The sequence below is a fragment of the Egretta garzetta genome, unplaced genomic scaffold, assembly GCF_000687185.1.
Source record: "Egretta garzetta isolate BGI_Z169 unplaced genomic scaffold, ASM68718v1 scaffold310, whole genome shotgun sequence".
Classification (NCBI taxonomy): domain Eukaryota; kingdom Metazoa; phylum Chordata; class Aves; order Pelecaniformes; family Ardeidae; genus Egretta; species Egretta garzetta.
Genome location: NW_009258296.1, coordinates 1149615 through 1168229, shown reverse-complemented (window position 1 = coordinate 1168229; position 18615 = coordinate 1149615). Strand labels below are relative to the sequence as shown.

Here is an 18615-nt window from a genome sequence, read left to right as displayed (position 1 = left end):
AGGCGTCTGACAGGCATGAAGAGGAAGCTAAGAAATGCAATCTCTGTTAGTGAGCTCCCGTGGGGACGTGGGTCGCAGCCCTTCACGTGTGGGAAGCACCCTGGAGGCTAAGTGAAGCAGAGGGACCTTTCTGGGAAGCTGGGCTTTTCTGAGCTTCCAGGTCATCTTGTGTGTCCTAGTTTAACGTTTTACTCATCACTGCTGTAAAACCCCATTTTTCTCATGCCTTATGTCCCTGCTGGTAAAAGTAAGCAGCAGGAGAAGCTGGCTGGGCACTGTGCTTGCCAGCGATAGCAGCAACCAAAGGGAGAACATGGGGTACTGAGCTCGCCCCCTGCAGCTGAAGAGTTACCAACAGGAGAAGTCGTGGTGGCCCGCTCTGCGAGGTGAACCCGCGTAAGATCTCACTCTAGGCATTAAGGGTGAGGTGCATCATGCGACAGGGCACGCTGTAATCCTGCAGACCAGAGCTGCGGCTGCTTCTGGAACTAAGGTTTGAGTGTGTTACATCCGGTTCCTCCTCACTCACCAAGTGAGGGCTGCCGAGTCACTTATGGTGACAGTACTTAAGCATCTAAAGAAACGCATGCCTCTTTGGAAAAATCTACCACTTTTGCTAATTAATTTCTGATTTTAAGAAAAAAAAAAAAACTGTAATTTTTTTTTAACCTGTTAGCTTCTCTGGACCTCAGTTTCAAAGCTTGCAAGCACTAGGTGTATTACCTGTGAAATACAGGTAACATTTTATTTTGCAATATTATAAGGCTGCCGTGGTTTAACCCCAGCCAGCAACTCAGCACCAAGCAGCCAGTCACTGACACCCCCACAGTGGGAGAACAGAGAGTCGGAAGAGTAAAAGTGAGAAAACTCATGGGTTGAGATAAAGACAGATTAACAGCCACGCACACAAGCAAAGCAAGACAAGGAATTCATTCACCACTTTCCATGGGCAGGCAGGTGCTCAGCCATCCCCAGGATAGCAGGGCTCCATCACGCATAACGGTGACTTGGGAAGACAAATGCCATCACTCCAAATGTCCCCCCCAGTTCCTTCTTCTTCCCCCAGTTTATATACTGAGCGTGATGTCAGATGGTGTGGGATATCCCTCTGGTCAGTTGGGGTCAGCTGTCCTGGCCATGACCTCTCCCAGCTTCTTGTGCACCCCCAGCCTTTGTGCTGGTGGGGTGGGGTGCAGAGCAGAAAAGGTAAGTCCTGCTCAGCAGTAATGAGAACATCCCCCTGTGTTATCAACCCTGTTTCCAGCACAAATCCGAAACATAGCCCCATACCAGCTACTGTGAAGAAAATTAACTCTACCCCAGCTAAAACCAGCACAAAGGCCTGTGATGCATATATATATAATCATAAAAGGAATGTCACTACATCTAACCTGTGGCAAAGACAGGAGGACAGTACGCAGCAGTGCTAGTGAAGAGCTATATGTGGTCTCATGCAATTAACCATTTGCAAATGTGACATCTTTGAGAGGCATAAAAACACACGTACCTCAAACTTGCCATTTCATGCAGTCTAAACCTTAGGATGTGAAATTGCACAAAACAGAATGATTGCACATGAGAAGCTGAAGATGAAGAGGATCTTTCCATTCTACTCAAGTACGGTTAACATTTCTTTGTTATATATCTTGAAAACAAGGAAACCTTGGGAATTAAATCTTTCTTTTGTATCTAAAAGGAACGTGTGTAATCAACGCTGCTGTTCATAGATGACTAGTGAGTTTCACCGAGACTCTCTATCTTTGAAGCACCAACAGGAATAAGAGCAAGCTGTAACAGCCACACAACATACCCATACCTGTGTGGCACTGTTGTATTCCGGTTTAGACTGCAGAGCAGGCAGCACAATGTTGCAAGCTGGCATTGCTGAAAATGCATGCTCTGAGTACTCCTATTTGCATCTGTGATGGCTGATGAATGCTTTAAACATCAGCAGGTGCTTTCACCATTTCACATGGTGATCTACATGAAAAGCAGACTGGATAACCATGAGTTTGATGCAGTCTTTCAGCCTCTTCCTCAGCTGAGGGTCCGGCTCCGCCAGCTCACAGTTTTGCTGTCCCTGCTGCCACGGCTGCTCACGGCTGGGGAAGCAGCCCTGCATGGCACAACTGTGCTCCAATTCACAGCGTACTGGCAACTGCAACAAATATCCACTTGGGAACATGTGGAAAAAAGTTCCATGTGATGTGCAAGTCCCTTAGCCCAGTAACTGGGAATGAAGAGAAATGCCAGCACTGTGTCACCATCCAGGTTTCTGTTCATCATGACAAAGTGCTGCAGAGGTGCAGACCTTAGCCTGAAAACCTTTTGCTATTTTGCTATATTATATATATAGTCAGAAGCAGAGAATGAGAGAATGTGCATGTGTATCCGTTTGATGTTTCTGACCAGCCTCTCTAAAATAATGAACTGTACTTAATCTTTAGGAATTTCATTCTAATGTCTCTACAACAACAAAAAAATTGTTAAAATGACCTCTTTTCCTTCCAGTCTATAATTCTTCTGTTTAATGGCACTTTGTTTCAATAATTGCTTTCATGCAGAAAATATTACAACACAAATAATAACCAAAACAATGCTCTCATTATCATCTAGGCAGCTCAGTGAAAGCTCCAAGAACTCATTAAAATACACTTTTCATGCAATTTGCATTACAATAATACAGATTAAATCTCTTGAAAAGTAGACATGATAAAGAAGTCAAATGTATTCCCAGAAATTTGTCCAGACTGTTAGCTCTTGTTATATGTTAATCCCATTATTTTTCATAATCAGAACTTTAAATCCTGAACAGATTTCTTTTGTCCCCTACAGAAAGGCAACATAAATTAAGGTGTACTTTCTGATTTTCTTTTTAGTATCATAGAATCACTTTGGTTGGAAAAGGCCTTTGAGATCATTGAGTCCAACCTTTAACCTAACCCTGCCATCCCACCACTAAACCATGTCCCTAAGCACCTCCCCTATCCTTCTTTTAAATACCTCCAGGGATGAGGACTCGACCACCTCTCTGGGCAGCCCATTCCAGAGCCTGACAACCCTTTCAGAAGAAGTTTTTCCTAATGTCTAGCCTAAACCTGCCCTGGCGCAGCTTCAAACCATTCCCCCTCATCCTATCATCTGTTACCAGGGAGAAGAGGCCGACCCCCACCTCCCTACAGCCTCCTTTCAGGCAGTTGCAGAGGGCGATCAGGTCTCCCCTCAGCCTCCTCTTCTCCAGGCTAAACAATCCCAGTTCCCTCAGCTGTTCCTCGTATGACTTGTGCTCCAGACCCCTCACCAGCTTTGTGGCTTTCCTCTGGAAATGTTCCAGCAAAGCAACATCTTTCTTATAGTGAGGGGCCCAGAACTGAACACAGTATTTGAGGTGCGGCCTCACCAGCACTGAGTACAGGGGCACGATCCCTTTCCTACTCCTACTGGTCACACTATTTCTGATACAAGCCAGGATGCCATTGGCCCTCTTGGCGACCTGCGCACACTGCTGGCTCATATTCAGCTGTCTGTCAACCAGTACCCCCCAGGTCTTTTTCCACCAGGCAGCTTTCCAGCCACTCTTCCCAAGCCTGTAGCGCTGCATGGGGTTGTTGTGATCCAAGTGCGGGACCCATCACTTGGCCTTGTTGAACCTCATACAGTTGGTCTTGGCCCATCGATCCAGCCTGTCCAGGTCCCTCTGCAGAGCCCTCCTCTGCTCAAGCAGATCAACACTGCCACCCAGTTTGGTGTCGTCTGCAAATTTACTGAGGGCACACTCAGTCCCCTCATCCAGGTCATTGATAAAGATATTAAACAAGACCAGCCCTAGAACTGAGCCCTGGGGGACACCGCTTGTGACTGGCTGCCAACTGGATCAAGACAGTGCAAAATACAGGGGATAATATGACCATCTTTGCAGTCTGTAAGACATTTCTAGGTAATAATGCTGCTTTTACAAACAGTAAAAACAGTTTGCCACAGTGGACAGTCATCTCAGTATATGTCCTTAAACTGAAAGGAGATCGGTTGTTAAGTTGTAGTTCATGTTTCCTATTCACTTCAGTATCCCTTTTTCTGTTAGCAGTTATCATCACTCCTGCCAGACTGCTGACTGAGCTGAGAAAAGTGTCACCTTCAGTTTATTCCCCTCCCTCAAATGCAAAAATCTAACTGTGCTTATGTACTTTCCTCACTTCTTACCTCTCTTCTTTCTGCCTGCGCAGCTACAACGCTTGCTGGAAATAGCCTTAAGGGCAGTGGTGGCTTTTCCTTGTAGGAAAGGTGTGGTCATGTTAAAATGCAACACGTGCCGAATGTAATAGACTATTTCAAAGAACAGAATGTATTTTCAAAGAGTTGAATGCTTTGAGGAGTTTAGAAACTGAAGAGTAGGAAAGCTACCAGTAGCTATTTCAAAGTAAGCTTTAGATTTTGTATTTTTCAAGGGGGACACAGGAGTGGAATTCTGATGTTTTACTGGTAGTATGAGGCAGTTCATGTTTTATTTTCTAGACATCCCGTTACCTTAGTAGGTTTTGAGTATACTTACTTCACACCTACTTTAATTTTATTCTTTTAGATGTGCATACAGAGAGCAGGTGGGGGTTACTTCAACTAAATTTAGGTACAGCCAGCCATGTTTATTTGGTTTTTTAAACCTTTTTTTGTTTGAAAATAAGACTCTCTTTATTGTATTCTTTTCAAGGGGAGGAGGGGTAGTTACTAACTATTTGGGGTATTGAATTAAGTAATTTTAATCTTTGTTTTATATTGACAACATTTAAAGCATCTGGATCCTTTTCAAGGCTGGTCTGAGAATAGCTATGCTAAAATGAGCCCGTTGGTTAAAGCAAGCTCGTCAATAACTCTGCTTCTGCTCTCTCAAGTGTTGCAGGTGGAGAGCTCTTCGACTTCTTAGCTGAGAAAGAATCTCTCACGGAGGAGGAAGCCACAGAATTTCTCAAACAGATACTTAATGGTGTTGAGTATCTCCACTCCCTGCAGATTGCCCACTTTGATCTTAAGGTGTGTTGAGCAGATAAAAACGTAAACAACTGTAAGCAACGTGCATTAAAAGTCCACTCTAACACCAGCCACAAACTGCCCGTCATGCAGATCTTAGCTGTAGTTTTGGTTTGCTAGTTTATGTAGACAAGGGAAAGCTCAGCCATTGAAAGGAAATAACTGAACTGTAAATAGTTCCCATCTGTTTTTAATACAAGATTCTTCATGGAAAACGGCAACTTCTGATGAAATTAAGCCATTCTGAGGAAGGAAGCTTGAAATAAAAACAATGATTATGATTTTATGGATCTGGATGAAACATTCTGAACAGGATGCCTTTTTTCCAACTGTTTTTTTTTCCTGTTGTATACATTTTATGTTCACATGAACGTTATTTGTAGATACGAAGTTGAAACAGTACAGAGTTAAATACAAAGATTCATGTGGAGCAGACAGAGCAGATAAATTCCTCTTCTTTTTTTTGCTTTTGAGGCTTTTTTGTTTGTTTTTAGAAAAACTGTTAATTGCATCCTTTTGGTAATGAAAAGAGAGCTTTTGTATCTAAGCCCAGTTACTGCTTTTTTAAAGTTTCAATTTCAGAATGTTTTCCTCTGTAAGATTTTTTTTTCAGAGGTGGGCAGCTGAACATTCACTGAAGTCTGCTGAATTCAGCAGCTATGTCTATAATAAGAAAAGGAGACATAATTATTATATTGCAGTGCAGTTCTGAAAGAGGTGCTGTGTTCTGGGGATGAGGTAGGGAATGGTTGTTAGGGTAAGCATACCTTTTCCAGTCTCATCCTCATTACCTACAATAATATATTTGGTCTTTGTATGACAGTCAGCAAGAGAAAAGAATTGTGAATCTAGTAAGAAATAACATTTCTTAGGATATGAAATGTGAATTTTTGCCAATGTGGTAGTAATAAAGCGTCCTTACGCTGGATACCAAGAGCATGTGAATTAAAGAACAATAAAAGTATGCAGTAGAAATGTAGGGAGGGAAGGAAGAAAATTACATTTGCACTTATCAGCCCTTGTAATTGGGGAAGAGAGGACGATGATGAAGAGCTGCCCTTAATGACTCCAGAAGTCCTTAACTATGTGAGCAGGGTGGATGTAGCTCCAGGAATTCTTCAGAGCACACCAGCTTATGGACATGACAGGATATGGAGACTTAAGTAGCTGGTCCTGTGTGCTAGTTAAAGTGATGGAGTGCAGAAGCAAGCTCCTTTGATGATAATCTTGACATTTTATCTTCTAACTTTGTTCTGTTTTTGCAAATCTTCGTTGTAAAATAGTTCCTATCCAAAGTCTGGATTTTAAAATATAGCTTGAAAAGACGTGAGAACCTTTATCCTTTTTTGTACGTATGTTGAGCCTTAAAATATGGGAACTGGACCACTCCTAAAGTTTCTTTTGGCAATCCAAAGGCAACAAGATATACCTCCCTGATTGCTTGTGCAGTGTGAAAGAAACCTCTTTCAGGGAGCAATGTTAACCAAAATACTAGTTTATAGGACTTTGTTTCTTGCAAGCTGGAATGGCCATAGTGCAGGGGCTGTGTACGTACTGAAGACAGCATGTTCCACTTAGCATCGGTCCACATGAAAACTGCAACTGTTGTATCTACAAGAGGCAAAGTCTTGGCCCTGGGGAAATCATGGCACCCTGCATCAACATGAAATCTTAACTTACTGTAGTTAATTTTTAGCATATGTTAGATTGTAATACGAAAATACATTTTTTTTCTGCTGAAAATGCAAGTCAAGAGGCTGAAAGAGAAGTGTTCAGTGCTGAAGCATGCTAGTATGTGTCAGACATTTCATACCTATGTATAATCTCTCTTTCTCTCCTCCTTCTCAAAGCCTGAAAACATAATGTTGTTGGACAGGAATGTACCAAAGCCTCGAATCAAGATTATTGACTTTGGCTTAGCACACAAAATTGACTTTGGAAATGAGTTCAAAAATATCTTCGGAACGCCAGAATTTGTTGGTGAGAAAACTGTTGTTTCTTCAAACTATTCACTATTCTTTCTCAGTCTGTGAAACGGTGTATGTGGCTTAGCTTGGTTTGGCTGAGTTACAGATAATGTAATTCGTGCGTAATTCATGACAGTCTGAGATTTAAATAAGCAATTTGTAGTGCTCAGTTCCAACTTGGATTTGCATTAAGGTGTTTCTATCTGTCAGCATCTTAGCTTGTTATCTCTGACATATATAGGCTCAGAGTGACATAGATCTGTTCTTTGACTAGGTACTGATCTTCCTGCTTTCTCCTTTAGCTCCTGAAATAGTAAATTATGAGCCTCTTGGTCTTGAAGCAGATATGTGGTAAGTTATTGGATCTTACTTGAAATAAATCTCTCATGATTATTCTTATGTTCTAACCTTTTTTTTTTCTCTCCTCTCTCCCCCTCCATCTGCTTCTCTCCCCTCTCCCTCATCCTTCCCCCCGCCCCCCAACCCCTTTCTTCACTCCAGGAGCATTGGTGTAATAACTTATATTCTGTAAGTACCAAAATCTATGGGTGGTTCTTGCAAATGCTGCTTGTTTTAATTCTGATTCTGTCCTCTGGGGTTTTGGTGGTGTCTGTACAAGTCAAATCGTTTCGATTGCACATCATGATTCAAGTTGAATGATCATAAAAGCAGTAGTATAATAACTGAAAGAATGGCCATTAATCAGCATTGAGATAGCATGGGAAGCTGTCTTCAGATCTGTGAGTGATTTTCCACAGCATCTTTATCTTAATCAATAGTTTCTGAAATTACAGCAAAGCTTTTTGCCCTGCTGGATCACATCTGCTTGAAAGTACGTTTGCAGTCTTAAAGCAGAAAAGAAAAAGGTTCACTTTCTGCTGTTGCTTGATCTCAGAGGGTTGAAACAGCAATGTTACAGTATGTAATGAGAGAAATGTTCGCTCTATCTTGCAGTTTAAGTGGTGCATCACCATTTCTTGGAGAAACCAAACAGGAAACATTAGCAAACGTGTCTGCTGTGAATTATGAGTTTGAAGAAGAGTTCTTCAGTAATACCAGTGCACTAGCTAAAGATTTTATACGAAGACTTCTAGTCAAGGATCCAAAGTGAGTTGTTTCTTGTGTGTATGTGCCGTTGCAGCCTATGTCTCTAGTATTTCAAATTCCATGATGTTTTGAGTTGTTAGTTTAATAAACATTTAGCAGTATGTATTTTTTACTATCTGAAACAGTTTCATCTTTTATTCTGTACAGGAAGAGAATGACTATTCAAGATAGTTTGCTGCACCCTTGGATCAAGGTTAGCATGTAATTAATTCTCTATTGTCCTGTTTTCAATCATTCTTCACTTCATACTTCACTTTCACTTTTCAAGTCCTTTAACAAGGAAAATTGGCATAATCCTTTAATATAACTTACTGTTTTGGAAAGCTGTCTGTATGAAACTAATACGTGCAGAATGAGGACTTCATTAACCTATCCTCTATATAAGTTAGCAGTAGGGAAGTAGCCCACTATTGAGATCAAAATCGTGCTTAGGCAGAGAAGCTAATCTTCAGGGAGTATTGCATTAACAAAAGATACATTCCTGAAGCCAGTCCAACTTTGTCTGACATTTTTCATCTTCTAATCTCCTTATTTAGACTGGGCATAAAAGGGTCATCTCAGTTCTATCTGTCCTCTTTAGACTGAAGAAAGCAGTTGATGCAGGGTGGTGGTCCACTTTCAGTGTTCCATGGTGTTTAGTTTGGATCAAGCTGTTGTGGTGCTACTAGACTGAGAAGGAGAAAATAGGACCTATCATTCTTCCTAAAGTATCTAGTAACACCTGACACTTAATTTTTTCAATTCCATATCACATTCTGATTGTGAGTAGTAAACCTCTTCAGTGCCATTGATTTCCCTGGGCTTGGGTATGCACAGTGGGTGTTTGACCTCATTCCACTTCCCAGAGAACCAGTTAGCAGAATAGTTGTCTGTGCCACAGCTGCTCCAGTTCATGGTTCAGCATCCTAGGGCAGACATTTCTACACCAATATGCCAAACTACAGATTTCACTGTGCTTTGCTGACTTTTTGGTGGGGTACACTTAAACAGCTGAAACTTGTTAAACGTGTTGAAATTATCTTTTAAACTGCCAAAGCAAGCATTGTCCAAGTTTTTTCTCTCAGGGACCAAGGTCTCCTTTCCTGCAACAAAACAAGTTGCTTTGTGCCTTGTTATGTTCCTTTATATCTTAACTTTCTGGGCATTCTCCTCCCACCCCACCGGTCATATCCTCTTTTCCCCCTTCCCATCACTACCTTTACCTGCATTTCCCCATAAAAATAACTTCAAGTATGACATCATATATGCAAAATTTGGTATACTCCACTGGTAACTGGTGCTTAGTATAAGCCTATAAGAAAGTTTAAAGTGTGCAGCCTTAGAGCTTGCTGCAGAGGTAGGTGGGATGTGATTTTTTTTGGGTCCCAGCAGTATCCAGCTGATTACACTGAGACTGGAAGAAAGTTTGACTGCATTTAAAATCAGCCAGGAAATCTTCCCAGAAGGTAAGATTTATCTAGGAGATGGTACCCAATGCCTCCATCACAGAGGGAGGAGAAAGATAAAGCTGAATATTCCTTTGGCTGTTGGCTTTTTTTTTTGTTTAAAAGGAAAAAAAAAATTAGTATTGCATGAAATATTCTTAGGTCTGGATTTTCTTTACAGCATATTCTCAAGAACTTCCATCCTCATGCCTCACTAGGCTGTGGATGTTAAAATGATGTGCTTACAATTACTTTATTATTACAGTATGATTGCAGTATCAATAAGTGGAAGTCATCACTGAAGGGCAGTCTTAAATGCAGGAAGCGGCTTTATGAAAGTTCTGGTTGTAATTCTGGGATATTTTACAACAGCTTTATTTTCCTTTTGCGCATAGCCTAAAGACACCCAGCAAGCACTTAGTAGGAAAGCATCTGCAGTGAATATGGAGAAATTCAAAAAGTTCGCAGCACGACGAAAATGGAAAGTAAGTCACTCAATAAATACTGGTGACGTACAAATGCAGTAGCATTACCTCTTCCAGGAAAACATCAATGCCTTTAAGAGTGGAGAAGAAGGAAGAAGAAACCCATTCCTCTGTCACTTGGAATAAATTAGATGCTTGAGTATGGTGGTATGGGCAAAGACTTCTTTGTTAATGACCTGCATACAAATGCTTGTGTGTGGATTGTTTGTTTTATGCATCTAGCTGTATGCTGTCATCATCTGTCTTGGTAATGTTTTCAGAGAAAATGCACTTCTAAGTGTAGATACATGTTTTTGTGACAGTAATCTCAGTAAATCAAGCATCCCTTAAGCAGGCATCACAGAATTCATTATTCCAGTAGTTACGCCAACACTCAACAGAGTAGGAAGGAAAAACTAGTCTCTTTTGCAAAGGATTTTTGGTCTGAGACTGCCAGACTGTTTAGAAGGTTGGCATCGCTTAATCATTCCAGCAGTGGAGCAAGGTATTAGCTGAAGGCATTGATCTATGCAAGGAGCAGTTCGTCGACGCAGTTACCCTTCCTCTTTCAGCGTGCACACTGGGGAATTCATGCTGATACTAAGCAAGGGCAAGACGATTGTATGAGAAATCTGGATTCCATGAGAAGAGATGAAACATGAGACAACAGAAGTTGCTGTTACTAGAAAAGGAGTTTTAGTCATTGTCATGGAGGCCAAGAAATGGGATGATTTTGCTAAGCTATGGACTAAAGGCACAAAATGTCCAGCTACGCAGAATGACTTTTTTGCCCCAGTTTAGTGTCTGTATTAGGTGAACATCTATGGTATTTGTAAAATTTAAGTAATAGTCTGCTGCCCTACAATGAAACACTGCCCTACAATGAAATGGTGGGTCTAGGAATATCTTAAACTGTTTTATAACATGGTGATTAAAGGAATGCTGTCAGCTAATTTACATTCAGTTTGGGTTTTCTGTGTGTACATACCTTAAAATGTGTACATTTAAATGTTTTCAACGTAAACAAGAAGATGTAATACACATCTATTTTGATTTGTATTTGAACAGCTTGGTGAAAAAGTAGCAATCCAGAAATACTATGTAGCTTTGCTTAGTGCATATGAATAGCCTGTTTGGATTATAAATGTCAAAAGAAATTGAAGGTTCAAATGCAATATAAGAAGGAGATGGGGGACGTTGAAGTCAAACTCCAGTTTGTTTTGCTAATATGACAGTATTCCTTTAAAATCCCTGCAATAGCATCTTATCACAAGTATTCTGTTTTGATTTTTTTTTACATATAGCTTTTTTCTTCTTATTTTTAAAAAGCAATCAGTGCGTTTAATATCCTTGTGCCAAAGATTATCAAGATCTTTCTTGTCCAGAAGTAACATGAGTGTCGCTAGAAGTGATGATACTCTGGTAAGTGTGTACTTATATGCTTAGAATGCTTTCCTACATCTGAAACTTAACATTTTCGGAAATGATTCTAACAGAAATATTGGATTATTTTAAATTTGCATAATTAATGAATCTCATATGTAGGAAGAAATTTTAAGGCTACAGAGGTCAGTTGTCCAGCCTGATCTTCCGCATGACACAAACTTTGAAATTTAATTTATTAATTACCAGCGTGATGCTGATAGCTAGTGCCAGAAATTAATCTGTCTTCATTTTGAAGTTGGATTCAGGAGGAATTTTTGTACTATAACAATTATAATGTGAAAAAGTTGCATCTGACTTTTTCATGGCACTGTGAAGAGTAAAATAATACTGCATTTTTTTTAACAGACTAGTCAAAATCATTGAGACCTTAGATCAGATGAATGCTAGACAGCAGTATCACAACAACCGGTTATTTAAGGAGAAAATTTTAAAGTTGGCCAGTGTTCAATTGGTGGTATGAGATATGTCTAGTAGATTTAAGTAGTCAGGAACAATCACTGTATGCTTTGTAATTACAAATGCTTGTAAATCCAAAAGCATTCTTATTTAGCTTACTCTCCAGGTTTTAATACACGCTTCACAAATTCCCTGTGATCAGCAAAGTACATACGTCAATATGTTTAGAGCTGGGTAACCTCATCTTTTCTGCAAAGCCCTTTTCATCCATATTCGCTTCCCTTTGTCCTTCCTGTGCAACTCCACATTCTCTTTCCACTTCTCCTCCTCTTATATTTCTGCTTCCATGTTCTCTGTTGTCTCAGTCCTGCCCTCTTTTCCCTGCTTCCCCCACTTCAGCTGTCAGTATGCCCTTTAACACTGGATCAGCAATTCACACCTGCGTTGCAGCAGAAAGGATTGTAGCCTAATGTTACTGTTCTAAAAAATCTGAAACCTCAGGAGAAAAGGAAGTAAGACTGATGGAAATACTGGGCTCAGTGAATTTCAGTTCTTTGATGTTTTAGTGCATGGGAGAAAAAAAAAGCTACAGCTGCAGATGTATCTAGGCTCATTACTTACGCTCTAGATTTTTAACTGGTCCATTTGAAGAGAGGAAAGCTTGGTCCAAAGTACCCCTCCTGTGTAATATTCCTGGATGGTGCAAAACTTGGTACTCCAGTTTGTATTTTTACCTCTTGGTTTTTTAATGTTAGCATATATCCATGGAGTTAGTTTCGTTTCATGGAAGTATTGCAACTATTGAAAGTCTTAGGAGGAAAAAGAAAACACACTTAATGAAAGAAACCTGTTTGGAATCTCGTGCATAACAGGTTCGTGTGTGATGAAGAGGGAAACATACACCAGAAGAAGTGTGGGGGGTTTTGGTGTGGGTTTTCAAATAATGTGCATTCATGTTTGTTAGCCATATGCTTCGTGAAGGATTGCAACTTGCAGCTGAAGCACTCTAAAAGACTTCAAAAATTTTACTGGTTTAAATTTTTTTTAGATGTCTTGGCAGCTGTTGAGATAGGGATTTTTTCCTTGAAGCTAACAATTTTTCTTTTTTCTCATTTAATTACAAGGATGAGGAAGATTCTTTTGTGATGAAAGCAATTATTCATGCCATCAATGATGACAATGTTCCTGGATTACAGCACCTTCTGGGATCTCTGACAAATTACGATGTCAATCAACCCAACAAGGTAGTATGGGTCTGTGTTGAGGTGCGTGGGGGACTAGTTATCACCCTGTTGAATAGAGCAACATGGTTGTAAAATAGAAATACAGCATCTGAAATAAAAAGGAAAAGACAAGTAGATGCAAAATAATTCTGCCTTTCTTTAGGAGAAATTTTAATGCAGTTTGTTTCAGTCCTCTCAAACTACCTGCAAATGGAGCCCAGAATGTTGGGGTTTTTTGTCTAGGCCTTTGAAAAAGTATATAATCAAATCTATCGTCAAGAGCTGTGTTACATCAGATATCAGTCTTTGCTTTTGTTAGCAGTTATTGGTTCTTGTGGCAGATGAAGAGGGCAGAATATGTAGGAATAACCAGACTGTCAAAACTGACTTTGCAAAGCACTGTTAGAAACAGAAGTCCCATACTGCAGAAATTGGTTATATGAACATGATGTTACATGGTGGTGTTCATTTTCAGAAATTAAATTACTTGTCTACTACAGTATTTCAGTGCGCTGCTGCTGTACTAATGGGAGTATTTGGAACTGAGGCCAAGAGACGAAATTTGTGTTGCTGGCTCTGCTGTTTAACCTTGGATAAATCATCTGTGCTCTAATTTTCACTTCTTTGAATGGTTACACTGACCTTCATTATAAAATACATTGAGAAATATTCATGAAGAGCACTATAAAAGTAAAGCATCTATTACTTTACTGTGATGGCATCTTGAACCTTTCAAGAAATCACTGTATTTTTTGTTTAATGGTGCAGTCCCATTTAACTATCCCAAATATTTCTGGTGGGTTGTGTCTTTGAGGTGGTGTGGCACACACCTTAGATAGTCTGGCTTAAAATGAAGGTATAAAGAAGTTGCAAAGTTGAACATCTTTGCCAAATTAGACTAATGAGAGGTTAACATTGATATTCCTAATTTGAAAAGCATGCCTTTAATGTGTGGTGGTGTATCATTTAGTCAACATGAATTCATCCCAAAAATACGCAATGTTGCTGTGCAATAAACTTCTTTGGATAAAGGGAAAAAATATTTTTTATACAGTATTCCCTGAGAAGTCTCAATTTTAAACTGGAGACCCAGAGATGCCATTCAATGCCTGCCTTTTATTCCACTCTCTTTTCTTAATTCTTCAGAAATTAAATACATTGTTCTTGCTTGTATTTCACTGTTAGCATGGAACACCTCCACTACTGATTGCTGCTGGCTGTGGAAACATTCAGATGCTTCAGTTGCTTTTAAAGCGTGGATCCCGAATTGATGTTCAAGATAAGGTCAGGGTTCTGCTTTGTCACTATTCTGTATAAGTTTTTCAGTACAGTTAGCAGAGGACAAGAAATTCAGACCAAGTTGTATTGGAAATCAAAAAAATCTGGGCTGTAGAGCCTTTTTTCTGACTTCCACAGCAAAAAGATAAAAGCAAATCTTTAATAATGTCATTTATTACTAGTGCATATCCTCTGATTGTGATCACTTTATTAGCTGAAGTAATTTGAATTTACTGATCGTAAAATGTAGTTCATGCTTACAGAATTGCCTCAATTAGTTCAAATTAGTAATTGCCCTAAAACACAGTGGTGAACTTTATTTAATATGGAATGATAAGTGCACATTTTCGCAGTGAAGAATATTGCAACTAAAACCCATATGTGATGGAGGGTATGCTTTGCAACAAGCTTCTTTTCAAAATGTGTTGTAATGGCCTGGAGTCACTTAAAGGTAACCTGAAGCACTATCTGCTTCTCTGTGTAATAGATGGTAAAGTAAGGAGCAGAAAAGTTTTTCTCTCATGACTGTTCTTTCCAAAAAACTCCCTTTCAAAGGGGAAGAGGATTATGCTTGCAAACAGTTAGTGATCCTGTTAATCATCCTTTCATAGAGGGGTTTTTGTGTTGTTGGTATGTGGAGTTGTTGAACCAATTTGAAGATCTTTTTTTAAAAAAGTAAATACGTTCATATAAGCTTCTATACATCTCTGTACATCTAAGTGCATGTATACCTCAGTTGAAAATCTACAATTAGGATTCTAAATTGATCGCTAACATTTGTAATTAAATATTTTTGGAAGGCTGGATCTAATGCAATCTATTGGGCTTCTCGACATGGTCATGTAGAAACGCTGAAATTTCTCAATGATAATAAATGTCCTTTGGATGTTAAGGATAAGGTAAGAAAAACATTCTTTTCATTTTTTCATGCAGAGACTTTTCTTTTTTAATAACTTTATCTTAGCAAAGAGAGAGGTCTTTCAATTGGAATGATTTTCAGCTGTGCTATAATTCCAAGAATGTGACTGGCTTTTTTAGTGTGGTTTTATAAGCTGACATACAGGGCTGTGATAACACAGCTTTAAAGTAGCTGGTTGTACTGATTATTTTCCTGACAAATGTTAACCAAGCATGCATATTATATGTGGTGAGTACATGGTGGGTAGGTGGGGAAGTACAAACCTAAATTAATTTTCACTTGAAGACTACATTTCTCATTGGAACTCAGGGTAAAATCGTGATTCTGTTTTTCATTCCTCTTGATTGAAAATCACTTTTGTCTGACAAGTAAATTTGACTGTTATTAAGTTGAATATAATGAAGCCCAAGAATTGATAGCTGATGAGCACTTACCTTGTCTCCCAGCAGTGTTACTTGAGCAGCATTTACCCTAGAAACTAGTTGCTGTTAAAATCTTATACCGCAGTGATGTTTTTATACTAGCCAAAGCTCCAGTACAGAGGCAATTACACTTGTGGAACACAGTTTGCTTTGTTGAGGGAGCTGGTGCAAGGCAGGGCACACTAGCAAAATTAGTGTTCAACTCCTGATAAAATACACCAGGATATACCAAGGTGTTATGTCATCTCCCTACATTTGTATATACAGGGTAGAGGGTGGGCAAAGGGAAATAGTATGAATAGAAATGCAACATCTGTTTCAACATCAATTCCACATACAGGTGTTGCCTCATACTGCTCAGAAATCCAATTGTGGCTGTGTCCTGGAACAAACTTAAGTAGGAAAATAAGTTCTGAAAAAGGAAGGCCTTTGAGGAAATAACCTGTCAGGTGGTGGTGTATCTGTCACATACAACTACAGTTTGTTAGCAGGAGATCTCTGCTGACCGCAGCTGTGCTGCTGGGTTATGGGGGGGGCAGGAGTACCCCGTGCAGCATACAGGCATTCAGGTTGTACATGGCAATGCATATCTGTGGGTGACATTTGAAATTACACTGGCATGTTCTTCTGTAATTGCAGTCTGGGGAGACCGCCCTCCATGTCGCAGCTCGGTATGGGCATGTGGACGTGGTTCAGTTTCTCTGTAGCATTGGGTCCAATCCAAACTTTCAAGACAAGGTGAGTCATGGACACTGTCTGTTGTTTTTCAACAAATAAGGCTTTAGTATGAGTGGTCAAAACTCTTAGTCTTGCCTTGCAGCCTCTGGCATATTTGCATTTGAAAAAAAAATAACAGAATTACGGAGGTTTCCATACCTCTGTAATAGATGAAGCCTGTACAAAAAACAGTGTGCAAAGATGAAAGTTTAAACATGGAGAAACTCAACATCACTAAGGCATGGCTGATGTGTGCTCTGTGAGTTCAGCTAAAGTTTTTTTATTAGTTTTTGCCTTGACTTCAGCTTGGTTTTAGCCATCATGGGACTTCCCTGAAGTGTCAAGCACTCATTTTTGAAAATGAGAGGAGGGCTCAGGAGGGCTTCTTTAAAGCTCTGAATTCTTCTGAGAAAACAGGAAAGAAAAGGCGTAATAGAAAAAAAATCCATTTGACCAAAATTTAACTTTGTGTGGGACTTGCACAAGCCTCCCCAACTGCTGCATCCTCTAGAACTGCCTTTATATTGTTTAAGCAGGGGCCAGGGGACCACAGGATGTGCTGTTTGACTGTTTATCTTTTTCCTCAGACTTTTACAGAAACCTTGAATACATTCCAAGTCCTCTAATATTATCAGCATCGATTGTCTCCTTACTGATATTTGCCAAGTACAGAAAGGATATCCCATTTCTTAGAATTTGATAGAATGACTTTCTTGGTGGGTTTTAATCCTCCTTGCTTTTCAGTGGGCTACTTTCAATAGTGTATTTTTGTAAAACATTTGAGTTTCTTAGTGATGTTCCACATAACTGTTACGAAGTACAAGGAGATTAAAGGTCAGTATTTTGAAGCTTCCTGGGTTCAAGCAAAAAGCAAATTAGAGCTTCAGTCACAACGGAACTCAAAATGCCTCCGGTTTCAAACGCTTGTTGTGATGCATATTTAAAGGACTTGGGTTTGTATGTACCCAAGTCACTGCCTGCACTCCTAAATCATTAGGATGTGCTTTTTGAACACGATAAGCAGAGTGATCTGCCTCCAACTGCAAGTCTAGTGGGATTTGCATCTCCTTGGTGAGTGATCTGTTTTAAACACTGGATTAGTCCCTCAACACACAGGATGTAGAAGTTGCTTATGAATGAGGATCAGTTCTCAAATAAGAGAAGCAAGATAGTTAGCTTCAGGAGTTAGCTTCAAACTTCTAAACTAAGATTAGTGACATGCAAGGTGTTGTCAGTAGATAGTTTTATGATGAAAATCTAGTGCATTACCATTATCACTTGGTACATCAGCAGAAGTTACTCTTGCTTTGAGAACGTCAGCATTAGAAATTACATCTTTTTATAGGACTTACTTAGTAGCCTGTCTTTCTTCTTTTGTGTCATCTTCCTGTCTTTCTAGGTTAAGCTGGGGAATTGTTCTTCCTGGAATTTGGTTCAGCTCTGTTGTTTGGTTTTTCTATTTTCCATGTTGATAGGAAGAAGAAACCCCACTGCATTGTGCTGCTTGGCATGGCTACTACTCTGTTGCCAAAGCACTCTGTGAAGCAGGTTGCAATGTGAACATTAAAAACAAAGAAGGGGAGACTCCGCTCCTGACAGCATCTGCTAGGGGATACCATGATATTGTGGAATGCTTGGCAGAACACGGGGCTGATCTTGATGCAACAGACAAGGTTAGTTTGCATTGCTTTTGGTCAGGAATTTTGTCCAGATATCGCAGGTGTCACAGAGCCGTATCTCTGAATTGCTTCATTTGAGTGCTGCAAGCCAGCATTGTTTCCATGACGTGGGTTTTCTGAGCAATTCACACAGAGACTATTAATGACTGCAATGGTCTTTAAAGTTGCCCACTGATTATTTTTCCACAGTTTGTTTTTTGGTGATTCATTATCACCTTATCAATTATAACCTTATGAGTAACACTATGAAAAATGGCAAGAACATTGCGTTCTGTAATTGGCAACAAACTATTAACTTAAGAAAAAAAGATGGCCTTACTGTTTGCTTTGATTCCTGTGGGTTGGATAAATCACACTGATTTCCAATAAGCTAAATTCTGACTATTTAAAAACATAACTCTATTTGATTCAGGGTAGGTTTTTGTCTTTCACAGTGTAATCCCAACAAAAAAATTCTGCATTTCATTGCTTGTACTTTGGGTATGCTTGTCCTTTTAGCTACCTTTATTGCTGGTAGTTACTAAATAGTTAGTAAAGCAAGTTCAGAAAAA

The 18615-nt window shown here is 39.6% G+C and overlaps 1 protein-coding gene across 2 annotated transcripts in view; it reads left to right on the top strand.

Annotated features, from left to right (window-relative positions):
* The window catches only part of DAPK1 (death associated protein kinase 1), a 51596-nt gene that overhangs the window by 8368 nt on the left and 24613 nt on the right, over window positions 1-18615 (top strand). The window contains exons 2-14 of one of the 2 annotated variants that reach the window (XM_035893931.1): window positions 4887-5025; window positions 6873-7002; window positions 7292-7340; window positions 7491-7517; window positions 7944-8096; window positions 8244-8289; window positions 9916-10005; window positions 11314-11406; window positions 12951-13070; window positions 14235-14333; window positions 15128-15226; window positions 16308-16406; window positions 17861-18058. In XM_035893931.1, the coding sequence (XP_035749824.1) occupies window positions 6885-7002; window positions 7292-7340; window positions 7491-7517; window positions 7944-8096; window positions 8244-8289; window positions 9916-10005; window positions 11314-11406; window positions 12951-13070; window positions 14235-14333; window positions 15128-15226; window positions 16308-16406; window positions 17861-18058 (1191 nt within the window). In that variant the 5' untranslated portion in view covers window positions 4887-5025; window positions 6873-6884. Of the gene's footprint in view, window positions 1-4886; window positions 5026-6872; window positions 7003-7263; window positions 7341-7490; window positions 7518-7943; window positions 8097-8243; window positions 8290-9915; window positions 10006-11313; window positions 11407-12950; window positions 13071-14234; window positions 14334-15127; window positions 15227-16307; window positions 16407-17860; window positions 18059-18615 lie in introns of those variants that run through there. The other variant, XM_035893927.1, reaches the window with a different exon arrangement.